The 20000-nt window shown below is 43.7% G+C and overlaps 1 protein-coding gene across 2 annotated transcripts in view; it reads right to left on the bottom strand.

Moving 5' to 3' along the window:
- The window catches only part of slc8a3 (solute carrier family 8 member 3), a 119608-nt gene that overhangs the window by 18832 nt on the left and 80776 nt on the right, over positions 1–20000 (bottom strand). For both annotated transcript variants that reach the window (XM_080415088.1, XM_080415089.1), the window contains exon 3: positions 16801–16907. In XM_080415088.1, coding sequence (XP_080271214.1) covers positions 16801–16907 — 107 coding nt within the window. The remainder of the gene's footprint in view (positions 1–16800; positions 16908–20000) is intronic.

Raw genomic sequence — 20000 nt, 5'->3', positions numbered from 1 at the left:
GAGACACATATCGGCCGCGTAGAGGAGAAGTGACAATAAACATAGTACAATAAGTAGGGCAGAAGGACGCTTTCACTTTTTATTAACATATAACATATAAATGAAGGGCATACTGTATTAGACATTTACTGGATTGAGATTCAGAATAAATGGGGACATGACTGCCTTCGGGTCTGACAGAAGAGGCCCCTCCTTTATAGCTTTGTCCTTGAAGAAAGAGAGCAACGCCTCCCTAAATCACCAACATGACCTCAAACACAAGCGGCATTTCATCCATAATTCTGTACATCTGAACTCTATTTGTTCCAGTCTGCTGGCTGATTCTCCAAGAGAGGTTTCCACCCTCTTTAACTATTTCAATGTAATGTATCTATTCTATTTATTTTTCAAAAGGCAAACTTAATTAAGTATATAGAGTACCGTAGCACTTTGAAACCTACATCTTTAGGTTACTTTATTTTTCGAAATGTTATTTAATAATTTCACTAAATATTACTGTATTTAAAGTTGTACAATGCAGATTCACAAATAACGATTTTTAGCAACCTCTGCTGGTCACTACCGTCACTGCATACAATTTCCGTAGTCCTCGATTACCCAGAATTCCATTTGTTTTCACCGGAAGCCGGAAGCGTTTCAAAAAGCGTTCTTTTAATTGTTTTATACTATCTGCAGATCGTTTCTCTTAGCCAGTGGAGCATTAGTTACCATGAGCTGTGCTTTCTTTTTCTGTTCTTTTTCGATCTTCCAATCCTACATTCTCTTAAAATCAGCGTGAGGTTCCTTTTTGTTATTAGCGCGGTAGTTCCTGGCCAAACAGGTAACCGTTGCGGTAGTTCCTGGCCAAACAGGAAACCAGTGCATTTCCGCCTCCATTTTCCGGCCAGATGACGTCATTTTCCCGGGAAAGTCCCCCCCGACATCGTTCAATAGAAAATATATAAATAAAAGGCTTCCGGGGGTGAAATTCATGGAGTGGGTGTTGTGAAACTTTTGCCACTCACAAAAGATATACAATTTAACTTTAGTTTTGTTGAAAACGTTACCTAGTATTACTTTAACATCATACTGACTGTATGTAGAATATAGCCTGATTTATACACTGCTGTAAAAAATAACAGATATATACGAGCTCACACCAAGCCGTGCTGCAACATGTTGTGTGTTTGTAGATCTGCAATCACATAAGTAATCTCCCCTTGCCATAGAGGAAAAAGACAAACTAATTTACTTCCAAGACAAATTAGTATGTCCAACATGGATTATGGTTTTGGGGATGCGAGATTAAGTGTTTGCAATGCCCCTTTACTACAATCCCCACAGCAAGGAATATCAATCATGATCTCCACAAATAGAGGGGTGGGCTGTTAGTTCTCTGCAGTAGCCCTTATTGGTGCGAAAAGAGTTTTGCAAACTGTGGTATCTGAGAACCACAGACTTAAAGGTTTCTATTGCTTTTATAGTTGTCAACAACGCCATATTGCAGATAAGTTTGTTGTCCCAGAGATGAGAATGAATGGTTGTAGAATGAAGGAGTCATCACTAGTTAGTGAGGTTTCGTTGCTTCCAGTTTATTCAGACAGTATAGAACAGCCAACCATCTCCACAGCCCAACGGCCTGGAGTGGCACACACACACTAAGATGCATTTCAGTATGGTTCTTTATAGCAGTGGTCACATTTTAAATAAGTGGGTGGGGGTCAGCCTCCAAAAGTTAGACCCACCCAGACAAACAATAGATCCCCCTCTGAGTTCCCTGATTCAATTTGCACCTGTATGAAGCAGGAAAAGGGGATGGAGACAGACCTCCTGTCTCTCAGGTAGAACAAAAGGCAATGCTGATAACCCCCACTCAGGGCCAACAGCCACCTCTTTGAATACGCTCCCCTGTCTGTAGGCTACCTGTGAAGCAACCATATGGAAATATACAGCAGACCCCCCATGGGAGACTTCAAACGTCTTCCACAAACACGTATATTTCAAAAGAACCACAAAGAATCCGCCCCCCATGAAAAGCGACCGGAACACCAACCAGGAAAAAAAGTAAACATTCAGGAAAACTAAAACAGCAAACAACATCACACAGAACAATGCACATACAAAAACCAAGATTACATAGTACAGCGACACGGTGAATTACATCAAATAGACACCCCCAAAACTAATTAGCGTGCAGGATCCCTCTGTTAGCCTTTTAAACTCCAGGATAAAACATTACACAGCCCCCACCCAGTGGAAGCTGACAGCATACAGTCGAATCACGCCCACCAAGCGATAACACCACCCCCCAAGATCAATGTCCCCCTCGCCCAGTCACCAAAATATACTCAAAGATAGCCTAATTCTTATCCCTAAGTTTTACACCGTACCATCAAGCATATATGACAACTACCACGAAAGTGCCCACACGGAAAAAAGAAGGCAGTGTACCCCCCAATGAAACAATAACCCACAAAGTAAACTCACATTAAACACAGGAGACCAGAAAGTAAAAAAATACCCTCGCACCACTTCCCATGGCAGCCATAGCCCCATAGTTTAACCCACGCTCATCACAAAAACATAACCCCAGGTCCCATATGCGCAGTGTCCCGCTCGATAATGTCTCTCTTGTAGTCTCCCTCAATGTCATCTTCTCACCCAGCCGTGCTCCAACGCCGTACCCAGATTGTCAACAGATAGCTGCATGTTTACAACAGAGCGCTCCACTTGCGATCGCTGAAGATGTGTTACCACACTCTTCACGAAGAACCCCATCATCGCAAGTCCTCCACTCTGCCGGCACCCGCTGTCCTCTCCCCACAACATACCCGCCACGAAGAAATTCGACACACCAATTTCTCCGCTCTGCCGTCTGCACCGCAGCGCGCCCTTCTAGCGATCGCAGAAGATATGTTGAGCAGCCAGATGAGTCGTACAGCCGTCCTAGACCTGGTCATGAAGTCCTCTCCTTGTAGATTCTCGAAAAATCGTCGTCATGCCGTCCCGATGTCCCGCCGCACGTTCTTTCGACGCCTGGCTCAGTATCCCTGGAGACTCGCGCCCCCAAAAAAACAAACCAACGCGACTGCCGACTTTAACGCCATAATGTGGTATCTGAGAACCACAGACTTAAAGGTTTCTATTGCTTTTATAGTTGTCAACAACGCCATATTGCAGATAAGTTTGTTGTCCCAGAGATGAGAATGAATGGTTGTAGAATGAAGGAGTCATCACTAGTTAGTGAGGTTTCGTTGCTTCCAGTTTATTCAGACAGTATAGAACAGCCAACCATCTCCACAGCCCAACGGCCTGGAGTGGCACACACACACTAAGATGCATTTCAGTATGGTTCTTTATAGCAGTGGTCACATTTTAAATAAGTGGGTGGGGGTCAGCCTCCAAAAGTTAGACCCACCCAGACAAACAATAGATCCCCCTCTGAGTTCCCTGATTCAATTTGCACCTGTATGAAGCAGGAAAAGGGGATGGAGACAGACCTCCTGTCTCTCAGGTAGAACAAAAGGCAATGCTGATAACCCCCACTCAGGGCCAACAGCCACCTCTTTGAATACGCTCCCCTGTCTGTAGGCTACCTGTGAAGCAACCATATGGAAATATACAGCAAAACAAACAATGCAAAACTGAATTGTTTGCAAGTGATACATCCAAGATATAGAAAGGTGCAAGTCAAAATATGCAAGGTTATATTCATAATCAGGACGGATCAAAGGGAGTGTTCACACATAAATCTGCAGTGAATTTCTCATTTGATTGCATGTTGATACAATCAATGCTGCTTTGTCACTTTGACAATGGAGCTTCACTTGAAAATAAGATGTCTGCTGTGTGACAAGTTTTAAGATGTTTGCTTAGAATGCTTACACAAAACAATATTTCATTTATGGACTAAATTATTTCTTTTAACTTTTCAAATTCGGTTCATTAACTCATCTGACATTCTGTCTTAGCTAGATTGACTACATGTTCACAATTAGTAGTCAAAACCTGTGACCTTTCTAGTTTACAGTAGGCTGTTGGTTCAAATGGGAATAGAACCCCCCTCCCCCCATCCCAAGTGCCTTCTTCAATCAAATCAAATGTCTTATAATGGAGGAAGTGCATTAACTCTTCATAATGTTCATTATCATGTCACACCCTGCTTCTCTCTGACATTTCTCATTGTGACCCCCCTGAAAGTAAGAAGCGGGGCCATTTAATGAAGTCAGGGCCCCCATGAATGCATGAATAGCAGCCGGGCTCCCATTTGAATTAGACCTATTCATCCGTGCCAGTGTGATTTCTCTGTGGTGCAGGAGCCACCGAGGGGGCCTCCGAGTCGTGACATTCGTGCCATGGCTGGGTGGAGCAGCGAGGAACGATATGAAAGGAAACACCCATCTGCCTCTGCTGCTGACCACAAAGTCCATAAACCAGTGAAAGCATTATAGACATGGGATGCATAGCAAGTGTTACGAGCAACAAACACTCTTAAACACTTTTAAACAAAAAATAAATAAAATAACACTTACACCACCTGATTTTACTGTGCAGTAAATGGGAAAAGGGAAAGGGAAAAGAAGCACATCTAAATCAGGTCTAATTGTGACACCTTGCATGACTGACGCTGGTCTGTTGATATTTATGCTTGGTTCCCTTTTGGGACGAATCCCAAAGAGCCACCTGACGGGTTTGATGAATGACCGCCAGCTTTGAAGTGATGAAGACACATCACCAGGGTGTGTGTGCATATCCACAAACACACGTACACTAAACACACACACATTCATGTGTCTATGAACCCATCCAAGCACGCACACACAGGCATCCCCACCATTACACTCATGACATGACTCATATACGCGCACCCACCAATTCCTGTAGGTCACCTATGCCGCAGTCCCTTTATGTTCATGCAATAATCTTTACTTAAGCCTGTTTCAAGTCTGGGGGGACGGTATCAGTGTCTTACTGGTCTGATTTAGGATGTCTCTTGACATATTAATGTAATCCCTCCTGGATTTCAATATTAATTGTGTCATCTGTATTCAGAGAGGGCCTCGTGAACACTGAGCTTCTGCAGACAACAGAGAAGGGGGACTTTTTAGGCAGAGGAGTGAATTGCTAACCCTCTCCCCGTTCTCTGTCAAAACAGAGGTAAGTCCATAAGACAGGTGAGCAATCCACAACACTGATGAGACCCAAGATCGTTTATGTACCGTGCCTCATCACTTGATTTAAAGATTTGTAGGTGGTGTGATATAATACTTAAGATTGCCGCCTTGTCTATTGTCCTGTTTGCGGTTTGGAGAATAATACCTTTACGAATGTCGAGCTGGAGTTTATATTGGGAAAGGTTTATAGAAAAACATCCCAACTCCTCAGTGTGTCTTTAACCGCACCTGAATAAACAATGGACGGACCGCCCCTGGAGTTCTGACGAATCCCTCAATGTCAACCCACTGTCATCCACCGTCCTTGAGCTGTTTATTCTGAACCGAGCAGCGGAGGTCTCAGGGTCACGTCCCTGATTCCTCCACCTACAGGTGGGGAGGTTGACGGCCCTGCGGGGAGCGACAGCTGTTGCCCATCCCTCACTCTCCAAGGTCTCCCCGCCTCCGGTCTCTAGTGGTCGGGGCAAGGGTAAAAACCCTGCGAGTGTCTGGAAAATGGATGGTAAAAAGCACTGCGAGGCGACGACTAATAAGGCAGGTATTAGGCACTTAGCGGCCAGTGTGCCATCAGCTTAAGTAATGATGGACCACTAGTGGGAGGTCCCGCTGTATAATGTTGCATGCAACGGCATAAAGCCCTCATCAAACTCTTACTGTGTTCAGTTCTATTTTATTTCGTTGGCAATGTGCGGTCAAGTGGTTGAGTAAATGACATTAAACCCATACGTTTGTAGATGGCTATATATCCTTGTGTTGGCTGGCCACCAGCTGCAGCCTGTTCCCCTGCCCCAGAGGGCTTCTGTCTCTTCAACTGGCTGAGGCACTGCATCTATACATACGCTTCTGTCTCTTCAACTGGCTGAGGCACTGCATCTATACATACGCTTCTGTCTCTTCAACTGGCTGAGGCACTGCATCTACATACGATATTGCTGTGGAAGTTAAACAGAACTAGACCATACGCAGTTTGATCGGGCACAGACGACCCAAGACAGACAGAGGTTACTCAAATTATAGGAAGATACTCAAATAAATGATACTGTAACTCCACTTTAAACTTCAGACTGCTGTAAAGTATACTGTACAAGGTGGTACTTCATACTTCCCCATTACACTGCTGCGGCAGTACTGCCCCCTCTCTCGGAACTGCTTAGACTTAGGGAATTCTGCAGATCTATAGCAGAATAATTATTTAGCCATTTAAATAATTTATTAACTGGTCAGGATAAGATTAAGGTTTAATCAACCGAGATGTGATGGGAGCGGTTGGGTTATTTCTGTCATGTCTGATTCTAGCATGCAATCATCCCAGAAGAGACAGCACAGAAAACCACCTTCTGCGACCCATCCATTACCATCTGGCAGACCAAGACCAAATGAGATTGAAACATGAGTAAACCACCATTACAGCACTGGTCCAGTGTTCCCTTTATTCATTCCATGCATTGAACCAAGCATATGGTCAATATTTCACATTTGCATATCGTCGCTGTGGGGAAGGAAACTTGTATCTCTGCATACTTTTAAAATTATGTTAATTAAATTAATGCCTATTTTATATATATATATATATATATATATATATATATATATATATATATATATATATATATATATATAGTATAAGTATAAGTATAAGTATAAAATAGGCATAAAATTCAACTATTTTCGCTTTGGGTATATATTATATACCAAAAATAGCAAGAATATTCGAAAGTAACGCGTCACATTGTGAGATTGTACATCTGCTATCTGCTCTGTTTAATATATATTTAACCAATGAAAAGTATTAGAATTTTGAATAAATAATAACTACATAACGTAAATAATAACAACGGATCCATTGGAACCCATTTAATTTCTTCCTATTTCTTGAAAAGTAAATGATTTCAACAAACACGCTTTACACCGAACAGCGAGTCAGCGACAATATGGAACGTACATTCCTGGATTCGCATTTTCTTGACATAACTAGCAGCGGCTTCACTCTGACCCAGTGGCATATCCGTCGGGAGATCCCGAGTGACATCCTAATGGCTGGTGATAAGGAAATTGAGTCTTTATCTCAGCTCAATTAGGCAGCTAATTGATTCAATACTGGTCATTTAGATTTCCTCTAGGCCTAAGATTTAGTACCTCAGCCCTTTGAACAGACATGGGGGGGGGGGGGTCCCAGAAGGTGAGCAACCAGCCTGAGCTGCTGTTCAAATCCCCTCACCATAAAAGCTGTATATTATAACCTGGCTTGAATTCTAACCATTTTATGAGCAACATACTGTAGTGTATGCAGCTAGAGCTAATTGAAGAGTATTTTTAATTACCAAATGCAGAAACTTGGTCGTCTCATATTATCATGATTTTATGTTTATCAAAGAAGTTCCAAGTAATCCATACATAATTTTCAACATTTTATATGTGTGTGGGTGTGCCCACGCGCGTGCGTGCATGTGTGTGTGCGTGCAGGCGTGAGTGAGAATAGCATTATTTACAATGGCAGATAATTTCCCCTCTGCACTAATCCACTCTCAATCCCAGGCTTTCTGTGCCAATAACACTTTCTCTCGATACAGAGATGACGGCGACAGTCAAAAGATTCACTGAGGTCAAAACTGGGTTGACAGCTAACAAAAAAACTGACTTTTAAAGTAGTACAAAGGGCAAATCCATGACCCTTACTGTGTCATAGATATTATGTAGGCCGGTGACCTGACAAAGGGAATCTAATGAGGCTTATGTGGAAAAAGTAAGACTTTATTCATAAGCAGCATGGTGGGATGGGATGTTTATACGCACGGACAAGAAAGCGCAAAGGGTTACAGTTTACAGTACCGTTTATACCAGTGTTGCTTGAATAGTTATTACTGTAATATTGTGCAATTTTGTTACTGAGGATCTACAGACATGCACTCGAATGTGCAGTTGTGAATACATGGACGCACACACACACACACACACACACACACACACACACACACACACACACACACACACACACACACACACACACACACACACACACACACACACACACACACATTCTCCTTTTCTCAAACACGTGCGTGCACACACACACACACACACACACACACACACACACACACACACACACACACACACACACACACACACACACACACACACACACACACACACACACACACACACACACACACACACACACACACACACACACACACACACAAACTGAGGCGATTCCCCTCCACACTACCCACAGATAGACCCTGGGGCGGTGGAGAAGACTATCAGCAATCCAAAGTAATTTCACCTCTGCAACAACAACACACCCTGTGAACCAGTGGGGGAGATCATAGCAGAGAAATTGCTGGATAGCCTCATTTTCAAATGCATCACAGCCAGGGCCTCAGAATAAAGATATTCCAATTATACCTGACCCATCTTTATACCGCGGCATCCTGCCAGCACAGGCATTGATTGGTACTTACATTATATTAACTTTATGTATGTTACTGATGGATTCTCTACGCTTTATGTGAACAGACAGGAATCATGGCATTGCCTTCCCATGAGGTGTTGAAATGTGCACATTTGAACTGTATCTGACCTGTATTATGTCCTTCCTACTGTAGCATAGGCACTGAGCTGTATTTACGCTATGGTTCAGTGTGCTACTAATGGAGTCGGTTTGGTCCGTATGAACATGCTCGATAGCCCCACCTACAAATTGTTGCTGTCAGGCAGAAAACTCTTATCTCCATATTTTAACTTGTTGTGTTTTATTTGTAAATTATCGCCCTACTTGATCATACTACAGCGTCACAAAAAAGTATAAAATGTACATTCTACAAGCTTGAAACGCAGCACGTTTAAAATAAGGCTTAGGTCGCTAAAACCAGAAAGAGCTATACTGTAACACTTTTCCATATCACATTATTACAAAAAGTTAATTCAAAACTGTTGAAATGCTCATTTGAAGCATTTGACGATGTTTGGGTCCGCCCACAATATAACTTATGGACCACGTGCATGTGTGAGCAAGAGAGAGAGAGTGGTTGAGAGGAGACAGGGAGTAGCTCACACAATAGTATGTGAAGTGCCCTTGGATGCCACAGAGCTCTGTGAGAGAGCAGGGCGGATGGGTGGCACATTGCTCCACGTCAGGCATGACTCCAATGGGAAGTGTCAGGGAGGGAGATTGATTACTGCATGGAGGAGATGGATATTAATTCTACAGCCATGTGCACGCAAGTAGACGCACGCACGCACGCACGCACGCACGCACGCACGCACGCACGCACGCACGCACGCACGCACGCACGCACGCACGCACGCACGCACGCACGCACGCACGCACGCACGCACGCACGCACGCACGCACGCACGCACGCACGCACGCACGCACGCACGCACGCACGCACGCACGCACGCACGCACGCACGCACGCACACAGTGCAACACAATCCGTTTGGTTGTTTGTACTGTACATGCGTTCACCGTTCACACATGTCACATGTAGATATTGACACATACACGCACACACGCACGCACACACACACACACACACACACACACACACACACACACACACACACACACACACACACACACACACACACACACACACACACACACACACACACACACACACACACACACACACACAATCTAGCACATCATTGTACATAAATGATGACACAGCTGACAAGACTTTGCATTCCTTTGTGCCTAGTGGTCTGTTTTTTGCAGTGTCATTTGAAGGTCCAACGCTCCCAGGCTCAACCCCTTACTCTCTCTCTCTCTCTCTCACGCCCCCCCCCGGTTCCTCAGGTCGGGTGATGCCAACCTCCTGGACATCCCCAGGACAAAGAACCTGGGGTGACAGGGCCTTCTCGGTTGCTGCCCCCTCCCTATGGAACTCACTCACAGCTCGCATCAAAGCTGCCCCAACCCTCGCCACGTTTGAAACCGCACTCAAAACCACACTCCAAACCCACCTTTTCAAACTCGCATTCCCTACCTAATCCAAACCCCCTTTTATCGTTTTTAACCTTTTAATTCGTTTTCCCTAATAAAGTTGTTTTTATTCTGTTTCTGTAAAGCGACTTTGAGTACGTAGAAAAGCGCTATATAGATTGTATGCATTATTATCTCTTGATAATAATGTATGCACATTGCCACTTGCAAACCCTTTTGAATTCTGGTCTTACTTTTTTCCCAACACTGCTTAATTTGCCACGTGCCAAAAATAGCCAATCTACAAGCTCAGAATGATGCGATACGTTGTGAGCTTGTAGATCAGCGATGTTTGGCACATGACTCCGTTGTATGAGTACACAGTTTATGCCTCAGGCTAGTCGGTTTTCCAGGGCTAAAAAGTTTCACCTTTTTGAGCTGATCTTGCTCATGGTAATTGTACTTGTTCGAGAGCTCTTTCATATGGTGTTCTATTACCATACTGAATCCCTACCCTTGAATTATGCAACAGGAACTGCACATTTTGCACTTTAATGAATATGGACCGGAATATATGTATCTGGAGGTTCTGACTGTGTATTTAATATGCTGTCCATATCTTGTCTGTTGCTTTTTTCGATCTATCACACAGTGAGAGAACCCAAGTCAAATCCCCACATACTGTACACACTAAAGTCCACCTTAAGTCCTCAAATTTCTCTTCTCTTCTCTTTTCAGCTCTTTTCTGCTCTTCTCTTCTCTGAATAGCTAACCATGCTGGAGGCCAAGCTGCATGTATGCTATACACACCCATACAGAAGCTGCTCACTAAGCCACCAGCTGAATGCTGTAGGGGTAAAGGGAAAACATACCGTATAATCAATACAGCAGCAGCAGTTGCACCAACAGTAACAGGGTGACCCTGAATGATGCTCTAAAAGAGCGTCAAAAGAAAAAAAAAGAAACATAACAGAATAACTCCTGTTAATTGTGCAGCACCTCAGAGAGTGGGCTGGTGCTGCTGATCATGCTGTGTTGTGTCCATTCAGTGCCTGAGCAGCAATGGCAATAGCAGCAATTGCACTGGTAGTACAGTAACTTGTAAGCACCACACAGCACCAGTAGCAGCATAACGTTGCTGTCAGGCAGAAGCCTCATATGTTCATATTTCAAGAGTGTTGTGCAAAAGTAGCGATACTAGCATACTGTATCTATAAGCTCACAACGCGTCGCAATGTGATACGTTATAAGCTTGTAGATCTGCTATATATATATTATTTTTACATTTTGAAAGTTAGAGTGGATAAGTGGGTTTTATAAATATGTAACCATTAAGGTATTAATGGTATTAATATTAATAGCTTGTGACTAAATAATGACTACACTCGATCCATTGAAACACAGGTTCTTTTTTTCCATTTCCTGAAAAGTAACGGTTTTGGACATACAAGGTTTCCATCCGGCAGCGACGATAATTCAATTGTACCTGAGGATTAGAGTGAATGACTCTGCAGGGCTGTGTCGGTGCAGCAGCAGCAGCAGCACCAGCAGCAGTAAAGTGAACCTGTCCCAGCCACAACACCATTAAGAGCTGCCGATATTGACCGCGTCAGTGTGAACTTAAGGGAAGGGCAGCAACACGGCGACCGGCGGTAAACAACTCCAGACTGACAGGTCGCGGTGACTGTCGGCTTGATCGGTTCCCCATTACTCACCCACTGTCCAAAGTGTGATCCCGCCAGCTTAGGGAGGTCTACCCACCCCCCACTAAGCACCACATCTGTTGCGTTCTGCTCTCCTGGTAGGTAGCGGAATCGAGTCAAGTGTAAGTAACTACTGGTGCTGTGAAAGAGTTTAGCATTGATGGGGGGGGGTCTGCTGCCTGCTGCATGGAATGGAGGACGAGGCTCTATAGATTCTATAATGTACGAAGAGAGAGGAGAAAAACTGGGAAAATAAAGTAAAACAATACAAAGGCTCTCATACGATATTCATCAATTCCACTCCTTTGCTCACTCTTGGCTTTAATAAGGAGAAAGCAAACCTAATCAACCCCACTTTAGCGGCAACAAACAACAGCATAATCACAGCATCATATATGAAAACTGGAATTATCATAACGTTCCGAGATGCAAAGATCAGAGAACGGCACATACGGTATGCTGGCAAGACCAGAAAGAGTCCATGTGAAGCGTCTTTCTACTAATTGGTTGGTATTGTTGTTTTTTCATCTAGTTTTTAATTTGCAATTTTCAGGATATTTCATCACCATCTAATTTTTTTTTGCATTCATTAAAGAATGCTGGAAGTATGAAATAATATAAAAGTTACAACTTTTTTCATTATCTATTGATCACATGCAGAGCAAACATTTATAACTATAGATTAAACATTAACTAGCCTCTGTATTAAAACAGGGAATAAACATGGATCCTGAATTATCAAGTGTCAACACAGAGTAGAGTAGTGAAGGGGGGGGGGGGGTTGATGTAAATCATTCATATTACTTGCTTCATCACAATCCCTTTAATCTCCATGTACAATAAACATGCTGCAGTTTGTCTTTGACATTGGTGCAGAGACGTATTGAGAGCTTAGAGTTTAAGAGTACTAGCACCCGTCCTACAAGGACAACACAACCGCCAAGTATGAGGACACAGATGTCAGGAGTTACTGCAGATTCACAGATTAAATCATCCCTGCTTGTCAGGGAACCCTAGCAGTAATACTGTTTTTTTTGTGCTACCTGGTAGTTATCTGCATTCATTTGCTGTCCTTCCAGCTTGTCCTTGTGGCTCTCTAATCAAGAACTAGACCTGGAACGCCAATTAACTATCTAGGTATCCAGCAGGGTCCCCCCCCCTCTGTAAATGTTCTCCGAGGCGAGTACACACTTGTAGTTAACTTAACACTCAGGATTTTGCAGTGCAAGGACCAGGGCTGAGAGACACTGGCCTAGATATTAGAAATCTATTTACAGGCATGTCCTTGTGACCCAACTAGTTAGTAGGCTACGTGTACCAGATAGACACAGACCTAATGCATTTTACTCGACAGCAGGAAGGTCTTGGGTTTGAGTCCCACTGGACCATTTCTGTGTGGCGTTTCAATGTTCTCCCTGTGTTCAAACGGGCTTCTCCCCACACCACAACACATGCATGTCAGGATTGATTTGTACTACCGCCAGCAACCTTGACCAAAAGGGACTGGCCTTAGAGCTGGAGCTGGTCCCCAGGCAATGGAGAATGGCTGCCACTGCTAATAGTTATGCTTAATTGTCTCCGCCAGGCCGAAAGGCATGGCCGAGACTATGTTTTGCACCCTGTCCGTCCATCCGTCCGTCCGTCCGTGTGTCTGTGTGTCCGTCTGTGAACAGCTAATCTCCGGCACCATTGGCTTGATCGCAGTGAAACCGTGCACACACACTCCCTGGATGCCAACATTTTTCACATGGGCCAGTTATAGCGCCACCAGGAGGCCGACTTTTGCACCCAAAAAAAATCACAGTGCTTCTACATATTTTGTCCAAACATCACGCAAATTGATACACAGTATCTTTACAGTGGTTTATTAAACCAAACGCGTCTTTCAGATTTTTCATATTCCATCCTGATTGGCTAAGATTGGCTTCCAAACGGAGCAGGAGTGCTCCGTTTTAAACAAAATCCCTCAAATCATAAACACAGCGTCTAATTTACGTGAAATTTTGCACACACACACATTCACACTAGGCCGAGGAAGAAAGGCCACTTTATTTTTTTTCAAATCAGCCTCATGGCTCTATAACTGCAACGATCTGTGTAAAACTTTTGTATGCGCACTCCCTAGAGGCCAAGAAAAAACCTTTGCCCTGCATTTTTCACATCTGCCTTTTATAGCGCCACCAGGAGGTCGACTTATGTAAAATAAAATGATAATATTACTCCTTCAGATTTTATCCAAATTTCACGCAAATCGGTACATATGATCTCTAGTCATGTGATAAAGACGGCTCTGTTTGATTTTTCATATTCCATCCTGATTGCCTAAGATTGACATTGCAGGAGTGGCCCGTTTTGAACAAAATGCCGCAAATCATGAACGCAGTGTCTGATTATGTTGAAACTTTGCATGCAGATTCACACTACGTTGAGAAACAAATGCCACTCTTTTAACATTGCTCTGTATAATAGTGCCACTCAAATGCCACTCTTTTAACATTGCCCTATTATATTACTCCTACAAATGTCACGCTAATCGGTACACATTATCTCTATAGTCAAGTGATTTTTCAAATTCCATCCTGCAAATTCCGAACATTGCTGGCCCACAATAGCCTACATGTACCTGACCTGGCGGAGACCTGTGCTCCGAGGAGCACTTTTTCTAGTTTATACTTCGTTGCGCACTAGTGTCATGTGCCGAAAAATTGCAATCTATGTGAGCTTGTAGATCTGCAGACATTATCTACAAGCATGTGCTTGTAGATCTGGTATTTTCGAAATCATTCTGAAATGTTTTGTGGTTAAGTGGTTGAGTAGTTAAGAATGAGGATTTAACCTAAAATAGGCCGGTTTAGGAGTATTTTTTTGCAATTCAACAGTCCTGTAACCCATTAAAACCAGGAAAGCATCTGTGCCATTTTAGATGTTTGCGTTGGCTATTCAAAAATAGAAGATACACAGCTTGTACACCTGCTATTTTTGAAAAAAAAAAAAAGTTTTGAAAAATCTTCAAAGTGTGAGAGAACTACTGATTTAGAAGGCATTTGTAGAATCGGCCTCAGGTCTTAATGGGCTAAACAAAGGCTTGTTATGCCTGCATAGTAACGGCTCTGACTCACAGAACACAGGGAGGCCAGTGTGCTACACCGTGCTGCCAGCTCCAATAACATAAACATAATGAGCATCACAGAAGTGTTACATTCTGCACCCCTCCGCACCAGCTTGCAAGCTTCTACAGCATCGCCTGGACTTGAGCGGTTAGAATTTAACCGCTGTTTCCCAAACAGTGGGTCGGGACCCATTATGTGGGTCGCGGACCAATTATCTGGGTTGTGAGTAAGTACCCCTTTATTTTTTGTGTATTACTATTTACTATTTCAAAACATTTTCAAAACACATTCCAAAAAAATGCAAAATGTTTTCAACAAATTCAATGATTTTTCAAAGGAATTTCATGAAGAAATAAAAAAAAAGTATCAAAGAGATTCCATAAATTAAAAAACAAATGTTTAAGAAGTAGTGAAAATAGCAGATCTGCAAGCTCGCAACGCGTTGCTTGCAGATCTGCTATTTTCATTAGTTTGGGTCCCGGGCAAACGTCGAATTTCTCTTTTGGGTCTTGCAGTTTCAAAAGACAGACTCACAGACAGACTCACAGACTCACTTCTAGATGGCTCAACTCCTGGAGCCAAGCTGTAAAAAGGCCTGTTGGCCCCTTTCAGCAATCATTACCAATGACAAGCTCTAGCCACAAATAAAACAAAATAAACAAGCTCCAAAACTCCAAACTCTGATTTGATTTCTCCCAACCCTGATTTTTCATCTTCCCTCACCAAAAAAGCTCATTGCACAGCGGAATGCTCTCTCTCTCTCTCTCTCTCTCCCACGTGCACACGCACACAGTCGTAGGCAGCCTTTGCCAAAATATACAATGACAATACGACGGGTAGCAGTGCGTAACAACTCTTATAAAGTATAATACTGTGATGATACACAGCAAAATTTGGTAATTTGGTAATTTAATTCAACAGTGTTGTATCCTTAACACACAGCAGAATACTCTGAAGACCCATGTAAAGTGTTACCCTAAGTAACAGTAGAACCAAATCACTAAATCATAACAGAAAAACAAAACTCTTATTGTCTCTTGAGCAACCTACCAGTCAATTCGTTGAAACTTCCGACAGCTAAAACAGGGGCAAAATTTATTTTATTTATATATTTTTGCAACCAATAACTCTTGGCGTAGAACAAAAGTGCAGCAAGCAAAAACAAAAAAAAGGAAAAATCTAATTAAATAAAAAGTGGACCTTACTGTGACAGTGTGTCTAACTGCTCTCTCCATCTCTTTCATGCAGATGACAAGCCTGTCTGTAGTGAATGTATTTAGATGGGGGAATGCACTCTGCAGGGTTGTTGTGAGAGTGTGTTCTGGGGCGTACAGTGAAGGGGGGTGAAAGCCCATGTCATGAACAGAGATACAGGGAGAAAGCAGAGGGTGAAAGGAGCAGGTGAGAGAGACAGGGGAAGGCTGGGACCGTACAGAGAAAGACACAGAGAGAGTGAACTGAAGGAACCTACTAGTGAGGGAGGCTGCTAGCAGAAACAGACAGACAGACAGACAGACAGACAGACAGACAGACAGACAGACAGACAGACAGACAGACAGACAGACAGACAGACAGACAGACAGACAGACAGACAGACAGACAGACAGACAGATAGAGAGAAAGTGAGAGACAGGCAGATGGAAAGATGAAGAGAACGATTCTAGAGAGTAAAGAGTAAAAGAGAAATATAAAGGAGAGCTAAAAATGTACCAAAGAAAGAAAGAAAGAAAGAAAGAGATGGATGAATACAAAAAAAGAAATAAGAAAGTTAGGCATTAAAGGAAGGGAGGTACTTGGGAAGTAAAGAAAAAATAAAGATGGAGGGAAGGAAGGAAGGAAGGAATCCAAAGGAAGCAAGGAAGGATGTAAGAAAGGAATAATTAGAGTAAGATAATAGCGCACCTTTCTGTAGACTCATGTCCACCATGCGAGGCTCAGCCAGCTCCATGAAGAAGTTCTTGTTCTTCTCATACTCTTCATCATCAATAACCTTCACCTGAACAATTTTGCTGTGAGAGGAAAGAGGAAGAAGGGGGAAAAAAGAAAGCGGGCAAAGTAACAGGGGACAGATAAGAGAACGGGAGAGCAGGGAGGAGGGAAAGAGAAGGAGAAAAAGAAAAAGGTTAATTGAGAATGGCGGGAAGCAGGAAGTGTGCTGTGTGAGTAAGATTAATATTCAGCGTAAAGGAAAGGTTAAAAGGTGGAAGGTCACTGCAGAACCCCCCCCCCACTCCCTCTGAGGACCAGCCTGTCATTGGCTGGCCAGAGCACATTCATGCATTCAAAATGAGCTTATTGGCTGCCACGGGTGTCATGACAACCACATTTATCACAATGGTCTGATATAAGTAGAACAGACCAGCAAAGTCAACTCTCTCTCTCTCTCTCTCTCTCTCTCTCTCTCTCTCTCTCTCTCTCTCTCTCTCTCTCTCTCTCTCTCTCTCTCTGCCTCTGTCTCTCTCTCTCTGCTTCACAAACTGCATCCAAAAAAGGAGAGACATTTTTTGGGGGGAGACTTAAGAACTCAGCGAGCCGAAAACTGCGGCGTTGCAATCAATCAGGGTGTTAAAATGTGAAGAAAGGACATTTCGCAAAGGCAAAAGGTGAGTGAAAGATAACTGATAAAAATGTCAGGATATAAATCGATGTTTATGGTTTAGACATTCGATCGAGGTGCTTTTCATCAGGCAGCCGGCCAGACAATGGAAGGCCTCAGCAGCCTCTGGAAGCACACTAAAGACAGATAAGAGGAAAGTGGCTTCGGTGACACTTAATTTTACACTGCCCTCACTTCACCTGACATCAGTATGTTGGGTATATCATTATAGGCAAAACATTTCAAAGGTTTTCCAAAAACAAAAAATCGGACAGATCTGTCTTGATCACATGACTATCGAGATAATGTGTACCAATTGGCGTCTGTAGGCGTCCAATCTGGGAACCCATCGCCAAATAAAAAGGAAAAACAGCGCCCTCTGCTATTTTTTACTCTTTCACTTGGCTCTGGGGGGAGCTAAATGGAGCACCCGTGCGCAAGGAAACCGGGGTTTTTGGTCTGCCCTCAGCGCTCCACATTCCCACTAACAATATTTCTACACCACTTCTCCCAGAGAACATGGATCGTTTTGGTTATAAGCCCACTTGTTTCTATGATGAAAGAGCAAGTTAAAATGTGAATATCTTTCCGTGGTTTTGTCTGCTCCGAGGACGCTATTGTTAAATGAGTTTCGGTTTGTTTTCAGTGGAAAGCGAGAGCAGTAAATCCTGCCCACTACATTTGATTGGGTAAAGCGCGGCCTGCTTCCTGATCTGAAGGCACGCCCACTTGTAGGCCAGTGCGTACGCGTTATTACGAACCCCCCCGACAGATTCAAGCGGAGAGCAGAATCTGTTCTTGAGAGATTAGTAGGCGTCTGACAAAATCTGTAGGAGTGATATAAAAAAATGTTTAGCAAAAAATTCCAACTGGTGGCGTTAGAAAAATTTGAGGCAAATGTTTTACCTTGGCCTCTAGGGAGTGTGCGTGCAAAGTTTCACCCTGATCAGGCCAGTTGTAGGCCAAAACATGAATTTGCCTGTTATAGTTCCACCATGAGGCCGATTAAAAAAATGGCATTTCTTCCTTGGCCGAGTGGGGATGTGCGTGCAAAGTTTCATGGCAATCGGACGGTGCGTTCATGATTTGAGGCATTTTGTTCAAAACGGGCCACTCCTGCAAACTTTGAAAGTCAATCCTGGTGAGGCTACAACAGGCCGAAGTGAAAGGTTTTTGCTCTGGCCTCCAGGGAGTGTGTGCACAGTTTGCCGGTGCGGGAGATTAGCTGTCCACAGACAGACGGACGAATACACACACACACACACACACACACACACACACACACACACACACACACACACACACACACACACACACACACACACACACACACACACACACACACACACACACACACACACACACACACACAAGAACACACAAGGACGGACAGACAGGGGCGAATACTGTACATAGTCTCGGCCACGCCTTCAGCCTGGCGGAGACAATTAGATGGGTTGCCATTCGTGGCTGAGCCCCATCTGCCCATATTTGCCCAAATGCCCAAAGCTGGGACAGAGGTTGAAAGGCACCAGAGCGTGCCCACATACTGGTATAACTTTTCCCCTTGTCTCTGGGGCCCACAGCTGCTCCGAGATCCCCCACAGTTTAGCCTGGGACCACCAAGTACCCAGGTACCGTGTGTGGCCACGAGGAGCCACTGCAGGAGTCTAGGCAATGGAGAGGCTCTGTACTGGGCTGGCACAAGGAGACTTACACACTCTGCTCTTCTTTTCACGTCCTGCAAAGAGGATAGCAGTAGCTGAAAGCAGAGAGTAGCAAGCAGAAGCACCAATAACTAGCAAGCATCACTTCCACAATACTACTGCAAATACTGTACAGTACGTATCACACACATCCTGTGTGTGAGCAAGCATGCATGCACACACATGCATGCACGCACGCACACGCACACGCACACACAATCTTGCTCTCAGAGTTAAATTGACACTGAGGATCTTATAGTGTACAATGATGCTCTTATAAAGGGAGGTGCAAAAGTGCTCAAACATGACAGCCCGTACTTGCATTGTGTTATACTCTTATAAGCATGTTACGTACAGTATCAGGGAGATGTTCAGCACTCGTAATAGTGCACACTGTACTTGTAGTATTTCATGAGACTTTTCCAAACGTTAATACACATGTTAATAAACTGAAATAAAGCCGGGGTAACCTAAAGTTTGCTCTGAATTACCAGTCAATCAAGTCAGAACGGGGACAGACTCTTTTATTTCTTGTAGAACAGAGCTTACTGTGACATCATCACGTAACAAACAGCTCAATAAGTCCCCTCGCAGCAAGCCCCCAGCGGCTCTCATGCCACTGATCGTCCTAATTGATCCTTTTAAAGAGTTATTGATGAGACAGGGGCAAGTTAAGTGGTCAGCAAGCAGCAGCACCCAGATGGCTCACAATCTCCTAGTCTGAACTCCTGAAGGAATAGATTAGGCTGAATTGAAAGGGGCAAATGCATGGGTTTCATCATGCCCTGGGTAACACAGCA

The sequence above is a fragment of the Gymnoscopelus braueri genome (genome assembly GCF_963280865.1).
Source record: "Gymnoscopelus braueri genome assembly, chromosome: 19".
NCBI classification, from domain to species: Eukaryota; Metazoa; Chordata; class Actinopteri; order Myctophiformes; family Myctophidae; genus Gymnoscopelus; species Gymnoscopelus braueri.
Note: the sequence above shows the minus strand (reverse complement) of the source record. Positions and strands in the feature narration are given on the sequence as shown.